The sequence below is a fragment of the Eutrigla gurnardus genome, assembly GCF_963514095.1.
Source record: "Eutrigla gurnardus genome assembly, chromosome: 12".
NCBI classification, from domain to species: Eukaryota; Metazoa; Chordata; class Actinopteri; order Perciformes; family Triglidae; genus Eutrigla; species Eutrigla gurnardus.
Genome location: NC_139926.1, coordinates 24,689,962 through 24,709,306, shown reverse-complemented (window position 1 = coordinate 24,709,306; position 19,345 = coordinate 24,689,962). Strand labels below are relative to the sequence as shown.

Sequence of the window (19,345 nt, the reverse complement as noted above, 5' to 3'; positions counted from 1 at the left end):
TGCATAAATGAGCAAATGTTACTTTAAAAATTATAATTAATTAAAACCTTTTCTTTTAGTGCATATGGTACATATATTTAAGTAAATATGCTGCCACCCATGTTTCAAAATTTAAATCAGGGTCTGTCACGAATGCATTGTCCACATAATGATTGAGTAATTCACAATACAATAGACGTCACATAACAATGTTCCAAGAGCAGTTTATTGCGACGAGTTTACAAAAGAATGATGTAATGTCACAGAGTAACAGCACTTTCCAATAATGGGCTGGTATAGTTTCATAATGCGACAATAATGAAACAAAATGCTATATAACGCATCCTTTGGTGACCTTGTCTCTACAAGATACTTTACAATACATGGCATTTTAAATCGACAACTTGTAAAAGTGGCAGTATATAAACTGATCACATTAAAAGTTAGAAAAAATGTTATTATTACTGTTCTAGAAAGTCTCTCTCTCTCTATATATACTTTTACAGACATGATATCAATCTGTTTCATGCACAATGTGAGGCCTGCAGGTATAAACCAGTCTGGCACAGAAACAAAAACTGGTTTTGTTGCAAAGATATTGTGTAATCACACGACAAAGTTGAGTTCCTATGTCAAACCAATGGGAAATATTATTACTAGGTTTTTTTCAGCACCAACACTGGATGTGTGAATTACAAGAGGTGGACATTATGCTTTTGATTTAGTCAGAACACGTATATAAAAATGTTTTCAGCTCAGTATCATAATGGCACCAGAAATCCTATTAAACCCACAAGCATTTTACTTTTTCCTCTCCTCTAAAATTAGCTTTTCACGATCAGCGAGGCCAAAGGTGTGGTTTGTCATGAGATGATCCATTCAAAGCTTTCTGAAGCTGCTGCTGTGATTTATTTCCCCGTCTCTGACCTTTTAATCCAAAAACATACTGTATCAAAAATGTTTTTAACAAGAAAAATTAACCATGAACTGATAATCCCCCCACTGTTTTAAAACATTGTAGTAAAAGTGATGTTAACCAAGGAGTTATTTTGGTTTTGTAACTGGAATATAACTCCAACTCTAGGAGTACGCTGAGCTCCAAACAGTGAGTTGGAGGAATTAGGGAGGGATTTATACCGTAAAACCTTTCTGTAGAGGATTCGGGTTCATACACCTGGGTAAAATAAATGCAATCAAAGTAAACATAAAAAAAGATTTAGAGGAAGGAAGAATTGTGCTTTCATTTGATGAGTCGGAAGATATAAAAAACGGTTACTGATGGAGCCATTTTTCTGTGATAAAAATACATGTACAGTTGAGTAGGCCTTTTACATTGAATCAGGCCGTGTGCAGTCTGAAGCCTCCAAAAGGTTCTAATGTGCATTTATCGAAGAAACAAAAACAGTCGATTATGAAACTGATATATGTCGTCGATCCTAAAGAGACTACAGCGCTCCATAACATTAACATCTCCAACTAAAGGCCTTTTTTTCTCCCTCGTACACTTAGCTGCCATGATGCTGGTAGGCCTGGTGGATTATTAATAATAAACACATACATTGTCCTCTATTATACAAGATGCGCGTTAAAAAATATGCAACGTTGATTTCATACAAGAACATTTTCCATATCAAATGAACAGAAACACACGACGAGGTCTACACATGCTGTAGAGTCTATGTACAGTTGTATAAAAAAATAAACAGACAAATACGTACATTTATCTTCTCCAAATAAAACACAAAGAAGTGACCGAGAGAAGAAACACTTCTCGTTAGTGTTGAACTCCTGTTATTGTAGCTGATAGCTTCTCTAGATGATTTCTTGTTTTTTTAAACGACCTGCAACCTCACTTGTCGCGATCCATATTTAACAACCATTTAACAGACTTGGCAAACAGACACAATAATAAAAAAACACTGAAAAATGAAATGTGAGAGAATAATGATGTTTGATCACGACGCTCAACAAACAAAATCTCTGGACTTTGAATTTTACTCAATAAATGTGGGCTTTTTTGTACAACCTGGGTATTAATTTGATCTTTTTTAGACATCACTCTCATCTTTTACGAGACAACATTTTACTCACAGTTACATCTACCATATAACTGGTTATATAAATATATTTATATCAGCAAAATTGTGCTTTGCCTTGAAAAACTACTTTTACTGGCGAAACTACCGTCAGTCAAAAGCAACTCGGTCACGTAATAACTTGAACATTCAGATAGGTTTTCACTTCCAAATACTTTGGTTGCTTGTTTTGTTCCCCTGTTAAGCTATTGAGTGACGTTACCATAGTAACTAATATGTGAGTCGTTAGACTAATCTTTCTTTAAAACTAATTTTAATAGCACCTCTGGCAACCGTCGTGGAAAAGATCGGCAGTTGGTAGCGTCTTTAAAAACAACTAAAAAAAAAAATAAATAAAAATTTAAAATGTTTTTGTCCAATTAGTTAGTCGGCTATATAAGTGCACATAATTATCTTTTTTTTAAGTTGGATGAAATAGAGATTCATAATTCATTTAAATCCTCACTGAGCTGCCCCGCATTTAAATATCTCAACTTTGTGCAAATAGTTCTGGGACGAAGCTGAATGTTAGCTTCGATGTATCCGATTTATAATCAATGTCTTGTTGTCATCGTTTTAGCCAGTTTGTGTTTAACACTAAACTCACCATAATGAACTATAATAACCAACTTGTAGGAGTAGCGGACAAATCTCAGCTGTCGTCAGCAGCTGATTTGATGATGATGTTGCAGCTCCTTCAGGGTACCGACATCAGATTGTGTGCATTTTAAATGAATCGTTAAACTGGAGAAAAGGTAGTATAAGCAGTCGTGTGCAAACTGGAATGCCAGGCAGGCAGAATCCAGCAGTCTTTGAGGAGAACCGAAACGCTACTTGGCCCAGCTCGGTGTTCAGAACATAAACTACTCAGATTTATGGCAGTAGAGGTCTTTAAGGGCTTTCAGTTCTTCGATTAGCGTCTTGTTTTGGTTCTCCAGGACGGCCACTCGGTTCTCCAGACACTTAACGTACTCCTTCTTCTTCCTGCGACACTCACGGGCCGCCTCTCTGTAGGGAGGAGGAGACACAGCTCGTCTTTCTTGTTTATATTTGGGGGGAATTTTGAGACTATATCATTTTTATGATCATCATACTGATTTTTCTTAAATGCGCCACCCCTTAATGGAAGAGCAAAGCCACTATTGAGACCCAGACACCTCCTGTACTCCTACCTGTTCTTCATGAGGCGGACTTCCCGTTTGCGTGTCACCTCCTCGGTAGCGCCCCCGGTGGGCAGGGCGGGGGACGAGGCCATGACCACGCCCGGGGCGATGGTGCTGGCTGGGGCTGTTCGGATCTGATAGGCCTGGACGTCACCGGACGCGGCTGAAAGGTGGTTTTTCAGCAAAAGAATTGTACATTTAATACCAACTTTTACTCGGAGAAATCATGTTTCGTTATTTTTGTTTGTTTTTCAGTCACCCCAAACAGTCCATTTCCACATTAAGGTACAGGAATTTGTTTAATTTTAGCCGTACACTGTTTAAATTGAGTGCACATCAATCAAAATCATGGCTCTAGAAGTAAAATACCAGATATCGCACGCTTCAGTCCTTTAACAAAAAACAAAAAGCACACCTTGGACCACCACCTGGTTACTGGGGACCAGTATCTGCTGGCCGTCGCTGGTCTGGGCGTACTGGAGGATGGTGGCTCCGGGCTGGGCGGCGGCGGCTGCGTTGGTCATGGTCAGAGTCTGGATGCCCTGGACGCCGTCGGTGCCGTTGTTGGCCAGCTGAATGGCTCCGCCCTGTGTGATCGCGACTGTGTGTTGTGATGAGACAGAGAAGCAAATATCACTTTTAATTTAAAACATATTATTTATTTTATTATTAGTTATTTTTTTATTATATGTGAAAATAAATCACAATAATTTGCTTTAGTCATAAAAAAAAGAACAGATAGAATCAATATATCCCTCATCGTAACGCTTGAGGTGGAGACGGGTGGAGTTCAGCGAGCAACACCTACTGTATTGGCCGCTGCTGGTCTGGTAGATGGGCGTTGGCATGGTAACGGTGGTGATGGAAGGTGTGGAGACGGCGATGGCTGATTCCTCCTCGGCTCTTTCCTCCTCGATACGAGGGACGGCCGGTGCGTCGGACGAAAGGTCGTTCAGGATTTTCCTGTTGGGAGAAGCAACATAACGGGAGCGAGTTTTACAGGTCTCCTTAAAACACACACACACACACACACACACACACACACACACACAGACACACACACACTACCTGTATGAGGGGCGTCGTGACAGAATCTCTCTGCGCTTCTGACAGTCGGTGACGCTTTCTACGGACTCCTGTGAATCCTCACTTTCTGCGATGGTGGCGATCTGGAACAATCAAACATAACGTTCTCTACATTGTGGTTTAAACACCATGACTAGGGGTGTGTGTGTGTGTGTGTGTGTGTTTTACCTGTACAGTCTGGACCTGTGGGGACTGGATAACAGACGGCTGTGCAGCCTGGATCACACCGTGGACCTGGACCGTCTGTCCGTTGGGAAGCTGCACCAGCGTTACTGTGGGGCCCGTTGCTGAGGCGTGGCCTGTCGTCATGGTGACCTGAAATTTCAGAGCGACGTTGCCGAATAAAAGAGCAAACTTTTGCACACCTGTGGGGTGGACAGGTGTGCAGGAGGATAACTTTAGTCAACAATATAGAACAATGGTCCTGCACACTTTTCCTCCTCATTCAAAATGTACAGTAGCAACTCTTTTTCCCCCTAATAGCCGATGGCGTGAACACCTTCCTTCCCTTACCTGTGCCAAAGTGGCGATCTGTGCCTGCGTGATGTGTTGGGTCTCCGTCTCAGCAGTCTCCACGCCCTGCTGAACCTCCACGGTCTCCATCTTCATTGGCTGAGCTGAGGAGGATGATTTGTAATTGGTTAATGGTTGCAGCCAACAGCTCTGGGACTTTCACCACACAGTAAGGATGCGGGTCATGGACTACATTATACTCATACTATAATTAAACTGATCTGGTAGTACTGTGAAAAATGTGCAGGAAAATACGCATGTCCCATTTACTCTGTTCGGGACAACACTCATTATAAAACTTTGGTAAAAGTACATCAAAATGTACTTAAAGTGCTCATAATGCAGAATAATGTACATTATTGGATTACTGGCTACTTATTGATGCATAAATGTGTACGTTGCACAGTCTATGAATAACCTATAATAATACATAATTATTTATTTATCATATTTTTGCATAGTCAGAATCTGCTACGTAACCAGAGGTGGGAAGTAACAAAATACAACTACTTGTACTTGAGTTGAATTTTCAGGCATCTGCACATTACTTGAGTATTTATTTTTCTGTCAACTTTTTTTTTTACTCTTAAAAAATATCTGTAATTTCTACTCCTCACATTTTCAAAACACACATTACTTTTGTTTTAATGCGTTTTTGAGGGCAAATATTGATTTTTCTTTCTCTTATTAATATGACATGAGATTCAGTCAGCCTTGCAAAAAAAATATATATATCCTTTATAGTTTCTGTACTTCTACTTGAGTATAGTAGTAGTATGGATGAATATATAATGATTTGGCACCATAAACCAAATCCTTGCTATGTGTATAAGCGTATGGTTATAATATATATTGGTTTGATTGATTCGTGACTTCCGGCGGATCAGCGAGTGTCGGGGTTGGGGAGGGAGGGAGGGGGGTGTCGCTCGGTGATCTCACACTGTGCGTCGCTTCCCTCCGCTGCATGATTGGCTTTACGCGTTTTTCCCTCTGCTTTTCAAAAAAAAAAAAAAAAAAAAACTCCGTGTGACAGCGGAGCCACATGGCCGGGTAACGCCCCCCTCCCCTCGGATCGCACCCCCCCATGGAGGGTCACTAGTGGTCCCGGTCCCGGGAGAAAAGAACCTCCACCACCCATTAAAACACTGTTTAAACCTCCACTTCTGTTTCCAACGGGCAAAGCGCGAGCGAGACTCGGCGCGCGTGCCGCTGCATTCCATCAAAGACAGATAATCACTGACAAGAAAACAATCGGCTTTGTAAATCAGAGACATTAAACGTCACCGTAGCTGTCAAATTAACTCCGAACAGGCAGCGGAATCTGTCGGTGCCGATTGGGGTTCAAAATGCACCGATTTTTCGGGGGAAATTGCGCAATTATGAGCGCATAAAATAATGCGTTTAAAGCAAAGCGTAACGACAACGTTTATGTCATGCTAACGCGCAAACGATCCCTCCTGGTTCGCCTGTCAAAAAAGACAAAAAAAACCGCAAAGGTTTTCCTCCCGTTTCTCCCCCAAAAAACAGCCGCAGCGCTCTCCCCTCCCCTCCGTCTTTTTTCTACAAACACACCGCGGCGCCATGATCTCTTTGTTTCCTTCGGGCCGAACCCGACCAGACCCGACACTTTTTTTTCCTCCCGCCGGCCGCGTCGTTTCTCTCCGAGCCCCGGACACAGCTCCGTCCTTACCGATACTGACTCCCTTTCGTCACTCCTCCGGGCCTCCGGAGCTCCACTTTTATTCTGGCCGACACGTAAGAGCCCGCGTCAGGCTACACCTCCGCCGCGTCACCGGGAACAACAACACGGAGATTGGAGAAGGACGAGAGAAGGCAGACGGCGACACCGGCCGAAAACGACCGACGGGGGAACGGAGAAGGGCGGAAAGTACCGAAGAGGAGCGGACCGGAACGACGCCCTCCTGCCGAGTTTGGCAACATGACAACATTTTACAATAAGCTGTTTAATAATTATGTAATGCAATTTAAAGGGTCGTTCGGTTCACCCCAATCACAGAAAACGTTTTATTTAATTATTGGATTATATGCAATTTTCTTTTATTAAATTGTATTTGATCAAATTGTATGTTATAAATAAGCGATTCAATAATGATGTAATGCAACTTAAAGGGTCATTCGGTTCACTTCAATCACAGAAAACGTTTTATTTAATTGTTTTATTTAATTTAATTTAATTTAATTGTATTATTTATTATTTGTTTGAAGATGGCTATTGATATGTACACTACAGACGATTTCAGTGAGTGGATGTAACTACATTTACTCAAGTAGGCTACTGTTTTAAGCCCAATTTTTGTTTGTACTTTACTTCATTGTTTACATTTTTATGCTACTTTCTACTTCTACTAAATATTGTCTCTACCAGATGATGTGTCATGATTGGTGTGATGATATTCAATTTTAACTGACATGTTTTTTTTATGCGTGAGATTTCTTGAGCACATGGAAACTATTTGGCAGTACCTCCGTGGTCCACTAGATGGTGCACTGAGGCCCACTATTGGGTCCTGGCTGGATGAGAGAATAGCATAATAATAACAATTGCAAATAGGTCGGTTTTTGTATCAGTAATTTGAACATGTCACGAGGAAAAGCGCAGGTGTAAACAATCAAAATGATGATGGCTATAAACTCCAGTCGATGTGACTGAGCTAGTCCTCACATCGTCCACGCTGGTTTACTTTCACGCCATCATGGTTTACGGGGACACTTGAATAGAACGTCCTCAAGGTAGTTAGTGACACCTGTGCAAGTCAAAATGTCTGCTACCTATTAGGCATTCTCGCTGTAACCACCAGATGGAGGCACGAGACCATTTGAGTCGCAGACAAGTGATCAGGAACACAGACAGGCAATAACAGGACTTTCACTCAGGCATCATTGTGATGATGAGGAGATTGAGCTTTATTTGACCAGATGATCACCTCCGACCAACATGGGACCCAAACTGCTTCTATTTCTCCCCCATCCCGAGTTAGAATATGGAGCAGCACCATGTCTCAGGATGGGATCATCTGGGATTCACACAACTGAGAATGATATAATAAAAAAACATTCATTATTACGTCTTTAAAAACACAGATGTGAGAAATGTGATGTAGAAAAATAGAAATCAATAAATCTAGAAGTATAGAAAGCATCACATTATAGTCTGAGAGGATACAGGACAGAAGCAGAGATTTATTTATTTTTAATCTCCCCAGATGGTGGCGCTGTAGAGCTGCATAAACCCTCCGACCATGTGCTCCTTGGTCTGCCTCCCCTCCTCCTCCTCCCCCAGTGATGGGGGGGAGGGGGGGAGGCTGCCGGTGTGTCATCACACAGATATGTTGAGTTTATCAAGGCAATTCCTTTTATAATCCTCCCGATGCTCGTTGCCGGTGTTTTATCTGTTTAATAGCATTTTACTGCTACGCGCCGTAAAAAACACCCTTTTTATTGTGACACCAAACACATTGTTTGGGGAATTGACCCTGCCTGGGTAATGAACAGCAGTGAATTTGCAGCCAGTTATAAAAAAATAAAAAAAAAACACGGGACGGGGGGGGAGGAGGAGGAGGAGGGAGGGAGGCAATTTTGACCCAAAGAGGAGAGGAGGAATATTTTACAAGAAGGGGGAGGCAGCACGTCCCATTAGAGCTTTCAACACGGATGATTTTTAGTTGTATTGTGCTTTTTGCAGGATTGTCGCCCATGAATCAACACACACACACACACACCAAGGATGTTTATTGCCATTGGTTGAGTGCTATTTTGCAATATAAATTAAATCAGCTTTATACACCGAAAGTCAAGAAATCAAAGGATGGAAAACCTGAATAGAAAAAGAGACTTAAGAACACAGAGGCTTATAAAGGCCATGAGGGCCTCACCGAACGGTTAAACACTGTGTGAATCATAAGCACCGGCCTTTCCACCAACTAAACATTGACATTCTGCAGCAACATCTCAGACAGCACTCTGTCCGCCGCCATACAGCAAAACACCAAATAAGGGAATACCTCTCGGAAGGTGTTGGTCCCCCCGGAGACTCCGGAGAATCTATGAGAAGGAACGCCGAAGCGGTTTCTGGATGCTTTGCGGTGGACCGACACCTCGCTAACAGCCTCTTACTCCACCGCAGGAGCATAACAAACCTGATGTGTAACCATCGCCTGCAGGCTCTGTGTGTGTGTGTGTGTGTGTGTGTGTGTTTTTGGTTGCCTCTGTTCTCTGGACCGGTTTCATGGAACTGAAGTTGGGCACCGCTCAGAAAAGGTGAAACTAAATGGAAGTATATTTCAGATGCTTTCAAGGGTGTCAGGGACGAGCAAAACATGAAGGAAACCTTGTTGGGTAAGTGACAACAAGTCCTCCATATTATACAGTGAAATAGATTGGTTGTAAAACCCTAAATCTGTGAGTTAGTGTTTGTTTGAACCTGGAAGCAAAGACTGGTCTAGTAAGAGACACATCGGCTGGTTTACTACACGATATAAACCCAAAATGAAGTAAGACAGACACAGCTTACACTCACTAGCCCCTTTTAAGGGGCGTTCACACCGAACGCGATAGACGCGAATTGAGCGGCGACTCTACATTGAAAATCAATGTAAATGTAATGTTTGTAAAAAAAAATCAGATATTAAGGGTTTTTAGGTCTGTCTGCAAGACGACAAGCAAACAACTTTTAAAATGCTTGTTTTCTGAATGGAGTTCGGATCGATCGGAAGCTTAGTGAAGGGTCAATTGTGGACAAGGCTAGCAAGCAACCTTGATTGATCGTTCGAACCTGGAAGCAAAGACTGGCCTAGTAAGAGACACATCGGCTGGTTTACTACACGATATAAACCCGAAATTAACAATTTTGTTGTGATTTAATTGGAATAAATGGATGAAAGGGATGCCGAAGTAACTACATAATGAAGATGTAAAAAATCACAAATCATGCTTTGTTTGGTCTGTCTGCAAGACGACAAGCAAACAACTTTTAAAATGCTTGTTTTCTGAATGGAGTTCGAATCGATCGGAGGTACGTAATGCTAACACTGTAGCTGCTCCATCAACACTTAAAATAACGTCATGTTTTTTGTAATATAGACTCATCGGATAATTTGTCACACAAAATAATCATTGCTTGAGATGTGATATGCTATGCCACGTTTCTTGCGTGATCTCACGACATCGTGAGAATCCAGCTAAGTAAAAAACACGTGTTGTTGTTCGATATTTATTGTGAGAAGTCAATGATTTTTAAAATTTCCACTGGGTTCGAACCCCCTGCTGCTGCGTGTTTTCTGCGTATTTCAGCGACACATTTGTATTTTGTCGTTTGAGACAAAGTGGCAATCATCATCATGACACGTTTCTGATTTCTAGCTCAGTAATAGAAAGTGTTAACGACTCGTGAAGAGGGAGAAGTGGAGGATTTTTTTTAACCAAAGTGTGGGGAGACATTTTCCACCAAGAGACACAGACAGACATAGAAAGAGAAATAATCAATAGAGGCATTTGGTCTATTATCATAGACACACAGTGTGTGTGTGTGTGTGTGTGTGTGTGTGTGTGTGTGTGTGTGTGTGTGTGTGTGTGTGGGTGGAAAGAATGGTGTTTTTATCTCCAGATGGTTGTCTGAGACTTGGCTGGTTGGTACAGAGAGTCGGAGAAAGAAAAGCAGGCAGAAGGCGTCTTTTCTACTTGAGCTCGTCTCAATGTGTGTGTGTGTGTGTGTGTGTGTGTGTGTGTGTGTGTGTGTGTGTCATGTCTGCCATCCTGCCTGCCCGCCTGCCTGTGATTGTGTACATGTGTGTACATGTGTGTACATGTGTGTGTGTGATTGACCTTGAGGAAGGAGGCTCAGTTGGAGGAGAGAGAGCGATGAGGAGCCCACCTTCCTCCCCTCCCCCCCTTCACCTCCCTCACCCCCTGCTGCGCCTCCCTCCCCAGCTCCTCCTCCTCCTGTCCTCTTTTCTGTCCATTTCTTTTCTCTCCTCTTTTCTGCTTTTATCTACTCTGCTCTTCTTTCATGTGATGGTTGCCTTCATTTCTCCCTCTGCACTTCTCTCCTCTTTCATTTTCTCCACTTGGCTCCTCTCCTCCTTCCCTTGTCTCTTTTCCTCTAATCTCCTTGCATCCTCTCCTCCTTTATCTCTCCTCCCCCATTGTCTCCTCTTTTTTCTCCCCTCTTCTAGTTTCCTTTCCCCTTTCATCTCCTCTTCTTGTTTCCTTCTTCCTTTATTTAATCTATTCTCCTCTCCTTGTTTCCTTCCTTTTATCTTCTATCCTAGTTTCCTTTCCCCTTTCATCTTCTATTCTTGTTTCCTTTCCTCTCCTCTTCTAATCTCCCCTCTTCTTGTTTCCCTTCTTCCTTTATTGTATCTCCTCTCCTAACCTTTTGTGTTCTTGTTTCCTTTCTGCTTTAATCTCCTCTCCTTGTTTCCTTTCTTCCTTTATGTGGCTTCCTCACTTAATCTCTCCTCTTCTTGTTTCCTTTCCTCTTTCATCTCCTCTTCTTGCTTCCTTTCCTCCTTTATGTCGTCTCCTCTCCCCATTGAATAACGATGGACTCTTCCAACAATGCCTTTTAGCTGCCAAGGTGCTCTGTATGAAGAAGAAGAAGAAGAAGAAGAAGAAGAAGAAGAAGAAGAAGAAGAAGAAGAAGAAGAAGAAGAAGAAAAGGAAACATAGACACGTCTCAGGGAAAAGCAGAGCAGGGAATCAAATGCCATGAAAAGCTTTGGCGACTGCAGATGTCCGGGGGGTAATTTAAAAAACCCTGCCAGGGAAAACGGTCAAAGAGGGAAGGTGTGACAGTCTGTCTGCGATACGCTTCATAGTCACAAAGGGTCCGAAGACAGCGCTTTGATTCCTCGTATCGCCGTGTTTTCAGCGTGTTTCAGACTCTGTTTTCGTTCACGTGATTTGCTTTTGTGCGGCTGTCCTTTCAAATAAAGCCACGGATTCTTCACAGCTGCTGTTTCTATTTGAACCGGTGGAGGTGGTCTAAACGCTCCTCATTTAAATCTCTATCTCCTCCTCTCTTACTTGCATCCTCTACCAAAGATCACGTGGTTCAGAGTAACAGGTTAACATTGTAGTGTTTTTACAGAAGAAACAAAAGTAAAGGACAGCATCATTTCATTCATAAAAAGACACCGAGCCAACCTTTTATTTATTTGGATTCAAATTCTATTTTAGTCTAGACAGCAACGAGACACAACAGATGCAGTAAAGCCTTAAAGCTGCAGTTGGAAACTTAATTATAATAAAACAAATAAAAATCTCCAAATAATCACCCATCAATCCAAACTCCATTCAGAAAAACAAGCATTTTAAAAGCTTGTAGTCTTAAGGACAGACTTGACAAAGCATGACTTTTTTTACGAATCATTACGTGGGTGTGTCTTTCTATTTAGCCATTATTGCAGTCACAACTAAATTGTTAATTTTGGGTTCATACAGCCGTTTTGTGTTCTGCTAGATTACAGTGAAAGTTATAAACACGTTGTTGGTCTGCATGGAAGTAAGCCCAGAATTACACTATTCTATTTAATCACATGTTAAGTCCTATTTGTTAGACTTTGGTTAGAAAAAAAGTGACATCCAGTCTGGACATTGAAGTCAAACTGACCTTTGAAGCTGTGCAGATATGGAAAGTATAATTTGTTAATAATGTTCCCATTAATAAATATTATAAAGTAAGCCTTCTCTTCATGAACAGGTGATAAAAAAACAACACTACTCAGCAGAACCCAACACACTACTCATAATCACGCATGACAAACTGTGCATCTTTTCAAAATGTTGTCACCTTGAAGGGTACAACACCGTGAAATTTGGGTCTTTGGCCCATAGATCACCAGATCACCCCCCCCCCCCCCCCCACCTGACTGATGGCTTTACCTTTAAGTCACACTTTCACTCTTCGTCCAGATGAGGGAATCCTGAGTGGGCGGAGCTTCAGTACAGGTCTTCCACTACGAGATGCAGGACGATGTTCAAACGCTGCCGGTTTGTCGGCTCCATCTGTCTTCTCCTCGTTTCCACGGTAACCTTTAATACTCTGGTGGAGGAGGAGAGGCGGTTAAACCAAGAGGAGACCTTTATCAACGGAGTGTATATTACAAATTTCTGCTTTGCTTCCCTTAAAGTAAATAGTATAAACAACTCATCGTTTATGATATTAAATCTTAAGTAAGTCGATGACATGTAGTAAATCCAACCCAGCCGCCTGAAAAAAATGACCTTGGACAAAAAAACACAGGACTGTAACCCAGCAGACTGCTGTGTGTATGGGTCAAACAAACACAGGACTGTAACCCAGCAGACCGCTATGTGTATGGGTCAAACAAACACAGGACTGTAACCCAGCAGACCGCTGTGTTTATGGGTCAAACAAACACAGGACTGTCACCCAGCAGACGGCTGTGTTTATGAGTCAAACAAATACAGGACTGTAACCCAGCAGACCGTTGTGTGTATGGGTCAAACAAACACAGGACTGTAACCCAGCAGACTGCTGTTCGCATCCCATGTGAAACCGAAGCGATTAAAAAGAAAACATTTACACATTATTTCACACGATTATTATGTGAATGTGCCAGATTTTGCAAATGGCAACATTTTCACCAACATTAATACACATATTGATCTTGTAAGTTAATCAAGGGTGAAAAAAAGTTTGATTTGAACTTTGTTAACCAGTTTAATGTTACTTATCTTGAGGGTGATATCTGACAAATAATAAAACCAACTTCACATTGGTTTCCCACAGCTTTCATGCCTCCTGCAAGTTTATTCGAGGAACTTTATTGCTGCTTTGCATCCGCACCTCTCATTTCTCCGTCTGAGCATCCGAGTTTCTACATTTAACGTCTGAGCGTATAGCGGCAGCTCATTTCCCCCGAGTGGAGACCGAGAGCATGCGGAGGAGGAGGAGGAGGAGTGGGGAGGTGAGAGGATGCGAGTGGCTATTTTTACGAGACACATAATAAAGATATGGAGATGAAGCATCTATGTGCTACCTGAGGACCTTTCCCTCAGCTCAGTCTGGCCCCGGCAACCTCGCCTCTTGTTCCTGCCTCTCTGGCTGGAGGATGGAGAGAACATGCTGAGATGAATGAGAGTAATAACCCAACTGTCAGGAGAGAGAGAGAGAGAGAGAGAGAGAGAGAGAGAGAGTGAGAGAGAGAGAGAGAGTGAGAGAGAGAGAGAGAGAGAGAGAGCAGCGGGGAGGGTCATGACGGTGTAAACATGGGAGCGCGAAAGCTTGTGCTTCTATTTTTACTACAGCATGTTGGGGGGGGGGGTTTGAAAATGTGACTTCCTGCATTAGTCATAGGGAGAGAAGCTGGGACACCGTTCACTTCTATAGGACCCTCGCTGACATAACACAGGAACCGTAAAGGGAATCACATTTATTTAACACGTTAAAATATCCCCATATAGCAACGATACATCAAATGCTGAGCACATAAAGGAAACCACAGTGAATTATCCTCCCAGCTTTGCAAGCTTTTAGCTCATTGTTTTGGTTTGATGGTGCATTTTCTGTATGGTTCAAAGTCAGGCAGCTTCACACTTCCTGTCCAGCTCCAAATTCACCCTACAAAGTAACCCCGCTACAAAGTAACCCCGCTACAAAGTAACCCTGCTACAATGTAACCCCTCTACAAAGTAACCCCGTTACCAAGTAACTCCGCTACAAAGTCACCCCGCTACAAGTAACCCTGTTACCAAGTAACTCCGCTACAAAGTCACCCCGCTACAAAGTCACCCCGCTACAAAGTAACCCCGTTACCAAGTAACCCCGCTACAAAGTCACCCCGCTACAAGTAACCCTGTTACCAAGTAACTCCGCTACAAAGTCACCCCGCTACAAGTAACCCTGTTACCAAGTAACCCCGCTACAAAGTAACCCCGCTACAATGTAACCCCGCTACAATGTATCCCCGCTACAAAGTAACCCCGCTACAAAGTAACCCCCGTTACCAAGTAACCCCGCTACAAAGTAACCCCCGCTACAAAGTAACCCCGCTACAATGTAACCCCCCTACAAAGTAACCCCCGTTACCAAGTAACTCCGCTACAAAGTAACCCCGCTACAATGTAACCCCCCTACAAAGTAACCCCGCTACAATGTAACCCCCTACAAAGTAACCCCGCTACAATGTAACCCCGCTACAATGTAACCCCCCTACAAAGTAACCCCGCTACAATGTAACCCCCTACAAAGTAACCCCGCTACAATGTAACCCCCCTACAAAGTAACCCCCGTTACCAAGTAACCCCGCTACAAAGTAACCCCCGCTACAAAGTAACCCCGCTACAATGTAACCCCCCTACAAAGTAACCCCGCTACAATGTAACCCCCCTACAAAGTAACCCCGTTACCAAGTAACCCCGCTACAAAGTAACCCCGCTACAAAGTAACCCCGCTACAAAGTAAATCCGTCAAATACTTTTGACGGTAATGAGTAATTAAATAATTACCTTTTCCAATAAAAAAACACAATTCCAAGTACTGCATTTAAATGTCTTTGTTACTCGTTAATTAGGATATGTCTTGTGTGAACACATTAATGGACAACTGCAGATTTTAGCAGACAATTGCAGCCCGTTTACTTTCGGAGAGTACCAACGAGTACAACTCTTTATGGTCAAATTGGTCTTCGTTACCGTTTAAAAGCTGCTCTGATGTCCAGTGTCTGTTTGCATTAATGTGTATTTCATTTCATTTTGAATTTAATATCTGCTTTTGAACATAAAGTGTTTCTCCTGGGTCGTATCTGCATCTCATATTTCACAGCAGGTTTATGGATTTATTCATATAGGCCCTAATATCTGATACTCGGATCCTCGTCTGTCTTTGTGTCGCCGCCCTTCGCTGCACGTGTTTGTTCGCGGATGCCATATTATTTACACGGATGGGTGACCTTCACGGGGGTCGTGTCACGCTCAGTAAAACCCTCTGTGCTGTAAACCGTGCACGGCCTCTCAGAGTAACAATATCACGTTTCCTCGTGATGGAGCTCCAAGAATCACAGCAGCTTCACGTTACAGACCGAAGTCTGACAAACCCGCATGACAGCGAGGTTTCAGCGGCGCGGTATAAATAGGCTCTGCCTGCTCGTGTGATGTATTAAATATACTCCAGGGTGTCGTAAAAATAAACAATAGGACGCTGCAGAACTGGGAGACTTTATCCAGACTACAGAGGTGAAGAGATCTGATGTATCTGTAGAAGTCACTGTCACTTCCTGGAAAAACAGAGCGTCCTGCCGGTAATGTTAAAGTGCAAACTGGCTGCTGGCTTCTGAATCACATTCATAATACAGACAGGGAAGTGCTATTGTCTCATCTAACTCAGCAGGAAATAAGCGTTTCCCAAAATGTGGGACTGTTCCTTTAAGGAAGGAAAGGGTCCTCTCATGGGGCTGAAAGCGGAAACACAGTGAATCTTGAGGCAAAAGCTCTGAAACTGTACAGACGTTATCTACTCAAGTAGAAGTACACATACTAAGTACGAGTAAAAGTGAAAAAGTATAGTACAAATTAGAGTTTTGCCACAATAGTTTCAAAAATAGCACTAAGTGATCAGAAAAATATAAAACTAGTGATATCAATTAAAGCAAAAGACAAGAAATGCAAGATATTTTGGAAGAGACTGAGGTAGACTTCTCATCTTTGGGTTTGATTTATCAAATTATTAATATTATATGCAGGACATTTGTAATTTGTAAAGTTCTGGAGATACATTTTGGAAACACTTTCAAATTTAAAAGATTTAATCCGTAAACGTATCTTATTGAATTTCATGAATAATCATCTAATTGAGCTCATTGAGAGAACTAAATGTAAAGTGAAATCATATTCAGCGGGGTTATGATCTGGTGCACCTTTTCTGTGAGGCGCCATGGCAACCGTTCCATCGTTTCATTGAAGGCCAACTGAATGAAACTCACACTGAGGAAAATATTCAAACCTATGACTGACTGAAGGCATTAACATGATAATACGAGTGGCAATAAAAAGACTTTTGAAACTTTCTACCTTTTCAAGTTCCTCTCCATCAGCATTCCCTCTCGCTCCACAGAGGTATGAATCTATTTTATCCTGCAATGGGACTATTTTGTGATCTGTGATGGCGTCCTGCCACTTGTCCTCCTTCTTGCGCCTCAGCTCACCTCACCTCCGTTCGACCCTGGGACCCGAGCCGACAGCAGAAGTGTCCTGCAGTGAGAAGCAGAAGACGGAGAGCGAGGTGGAGATAAACAGAGAGTGTATGTGAAATCTATCTGCAGCCGCTCGGCTGTCGGCCAGGAAGCTGCTGCTGTAACATCCTTAATCTGACTGGCAAGGCCTGATGCCGATCTGACAGCGCCCGCTGATGCACTGTGGAGAGAAGAGATAAGGGCTACACACACACACACACACACACACACACACACACACACACACACACACACACACACACACACACACACACACACACACACACACACACACACACACACACACACACACACACACACCATCGTTCTTGTCTTGTTGCTGTGCCTCAACATCCCAACAGACATTTCAGGATTTTTGAGATGTTCGACTAAAATGCAGGAGTGATGTTAATTGATGCTGTAACGATGGGAGAAGAGAATTTATTGTGTGCCACTGCCCTTTAGGATCTCTATCGACGGGATCTCTCTGTGGAGAGAGGAGGAACGACATTCATGACATTTGAGGTGTTTTTTTTTAGTGCGTCACTTTACCAACGTCAGCCACCAAAACTTCCAGGAAGTAAAACTAACATTCTGTGTAAGGGAGCTAATGAGCTCGGAAAAAGAACAGACTCCATTGTTCAGACGGTTCCCAGGAGATCACACACACACACACACACACACACACACACACACACACACACACACACACACACACACACACACACACACACACTCACACACACACACACACACACACACACACACACACACACACACACACACACACACGGGAATAGTGTTCCTGGAACATTATTGGATTGCAGGGAGGTTTGGGTGACGTTGTTCTTGAAGTACTGCTCAGAAGGCAATTTATAATAAAAACACGAGTAAGAATGAACCCAAACCCCTTATTTTTATACAGATTTTTTTTCTTACCGTGTACGCATTAAGAAAAAAAATCTGTAAGAAAAACAGGTGATGTCCTGTCATTTCCTAAAACAGAAGATTCTGAAGTTTTGTCGTCACTGAATAAGAAATGGGAACAAATACATATCGTAGTGGTCTGTGGTCTCCTAGAGGTCTACGATAGACCCTCACATTAGTCCAGAGACCAGACCAGACTATGTGGAGAAACCAGAGGCCGTCTGTGGTCCAAACAACAAGGTCGCTGCCGTATTTATGTCTAGATGACGTTATTTTAAGTGTTGACGGAGCAGCTACAGAGTTAGCATACCCTACCTCCGATCAAACCAGACTCCATTCAGAAAACAAGCATTTTAAAAGTGTTTTGCTTGCCGCCTTGGAGACCGACCTAACAAACCACGACTTCAGACGCTTTACAAATCGTCATCATGATGTTGTTACATCAGCATCCTTTTTTTTATCCGTTTATTGCAATTAAACCACTACAAAATGTTGATTTAGGGTTCATACCGCTGTAGTAAACCAGCCGAAGTGTGTCTTGCTATACGGAGTGAATACAGCTTGGTGAAATGGATGATGTCATGAATTTGGGGCAGCGTTTGATTAGCAATAATGGTTATTTCAGCCACGATTGCTGAAACCTTGTCGTTGTCTACGTGGAGGTAAGCCCCGCCTCCTCCCCGCGTGAGTTGAGCTTGAGAATCAAACAATCAGCTAACTGGAGAAAGCTGATTGTATTAACATAACCTACCTTTAAAAAATATCTCATCAATATTCACACTCAATTATGATAATCTGCCACCACGGTGATGGAGACGCTGTTAGAGAGTGCAAAACATAAAAAAGGCTAATTTGCCTAAAGGGAGTGGAACAGTCTCTAGCGATGTTGTTCCCCGTAAGAAGTGCTCACTAACAGCAAACGGATTCTGTTACATAAAAGCAGAGACACAGAAACCAAACTGATGCATCACCGCTACTGACAGTCCCGCAGCCCTTTGATCCTTTCTCTTTCCTGCACGTGTGACTTGAATAGCAGGTGACTTGTTTTGGTGCTGAGCCCCATATGTGCTACGTAGACGAGAAGATGTGTGTGTGTGTGTGTGTGTGTGTGTGTGTGTGTTTGTCTAGCTAATCATGTGTGGCTGAGTGCACTCAACAACAACAACACCCCATCACCAGACAGACAGGCTGGCCGGCAGGGACCCCTGTCCACCATCTGTGTGTGTGTGTGTGTGTGTAAATGACAAACACACACACATGCTGGTGGTAGTGGTGGTCTGGTCTCCACCTGTCCCCCCTGTCATTACCCAGGAGGTGATGGAGGGGAACAGAGAGGCAGACGAAGGGAGGATGATGATGAAGAGGAGGAGGAGGGAAGAAGGGGGGTAAA

At 42.8% G+C, this 19,345-nt stretch overlaps 1 protein-coding gene and 1 long non-coding RNA gene across 3 annotated transcripts; both read right to left on the bottom strand.

Moving 5' to 3' along the window:
• Nucleotides 1-189: 189 nt before the first annotated feature.
• On the bottom strand, nucleotides 190-6,652 carry creb1b (cAMP responsive element binding protein 1b). Its single transcript, XM_084023770.1, has 8 exons — nucleotides 6,507-6,652; nucleotides 4,817-4,920; nucleotides 4,472-4,618; nucleotides 4,286-4,386; nucleotides 4,026-4,180; nucleotides 3,633-3,818; nucleotides 3,227-3,380; nucleotides 190-3,062 (listed from the first exon to the last, which is right to left on the bottom strand). The coding sequence occupies exons 2-8, from the start codon at nucleotides 4,910-4,912 to the stop codon at nucleotides 2,918-2,920; spliced, it is 984 nt and encodes a 327-aa protein (XP_083879896.1). The 5' UTR covers nucleotides 4,913-4,920; nucleotides 6,507-6,652; the 3' UTR covers nucleotides 190-2,917.
• A 4,637-nt stretch (nucleotides 6,653-11,289) lies between these two features.
• LOC311022049 lies at nucleotides 11,290-16,958 on the bottom strand. 2 transcript variants are annotated; one of them, XR_014598084.1, is made up of 3 exons: nucleotides 16,868-16,958; nucleotides 12,719-12,878; nucleotides 11,290-11,416 (listed from the first exon to the last, which is right to left on the bottom strand). It is a non-coding gene; the product is annotated as an uncharacterized lncRNA (long non-coding RNA). The 2 variants fall into 2 exon arrangements; XR_014598085.1 differs by lacking the exon at nucleotides 16,868-16,958 and adding an exon at nucleotides 13,840-13,954.
• Nucleotides 16,959-19,345: the final 2,387 nt, after the last annotated feature.

Excerpts from the sequence above, each read along its gene's own strand:
- creb1b (XM_084023770.1), bottom strand. The coding sequence starts at position 4,912 with ATGAAGATGGAGACCGTGGAGGTTCAGCAGGGCGTGGAGACTGCTGAG. Across the intron at positions 3,819-4,025 it reads GACCAGCAGCGGCCAATACA|TCGCGATCACACAGGGCGGA; the intron begins GTAGGTGTTGCT and ends CACAACACACAG. Across the intron at positions 3,063-3,226 it reads GTCCGCCTCATGAAGAACAG|AGAGGCGGCCCGTGAGTGTC; the intron begins GTAGGAGTACAG and ends TCCTCCCTACAG.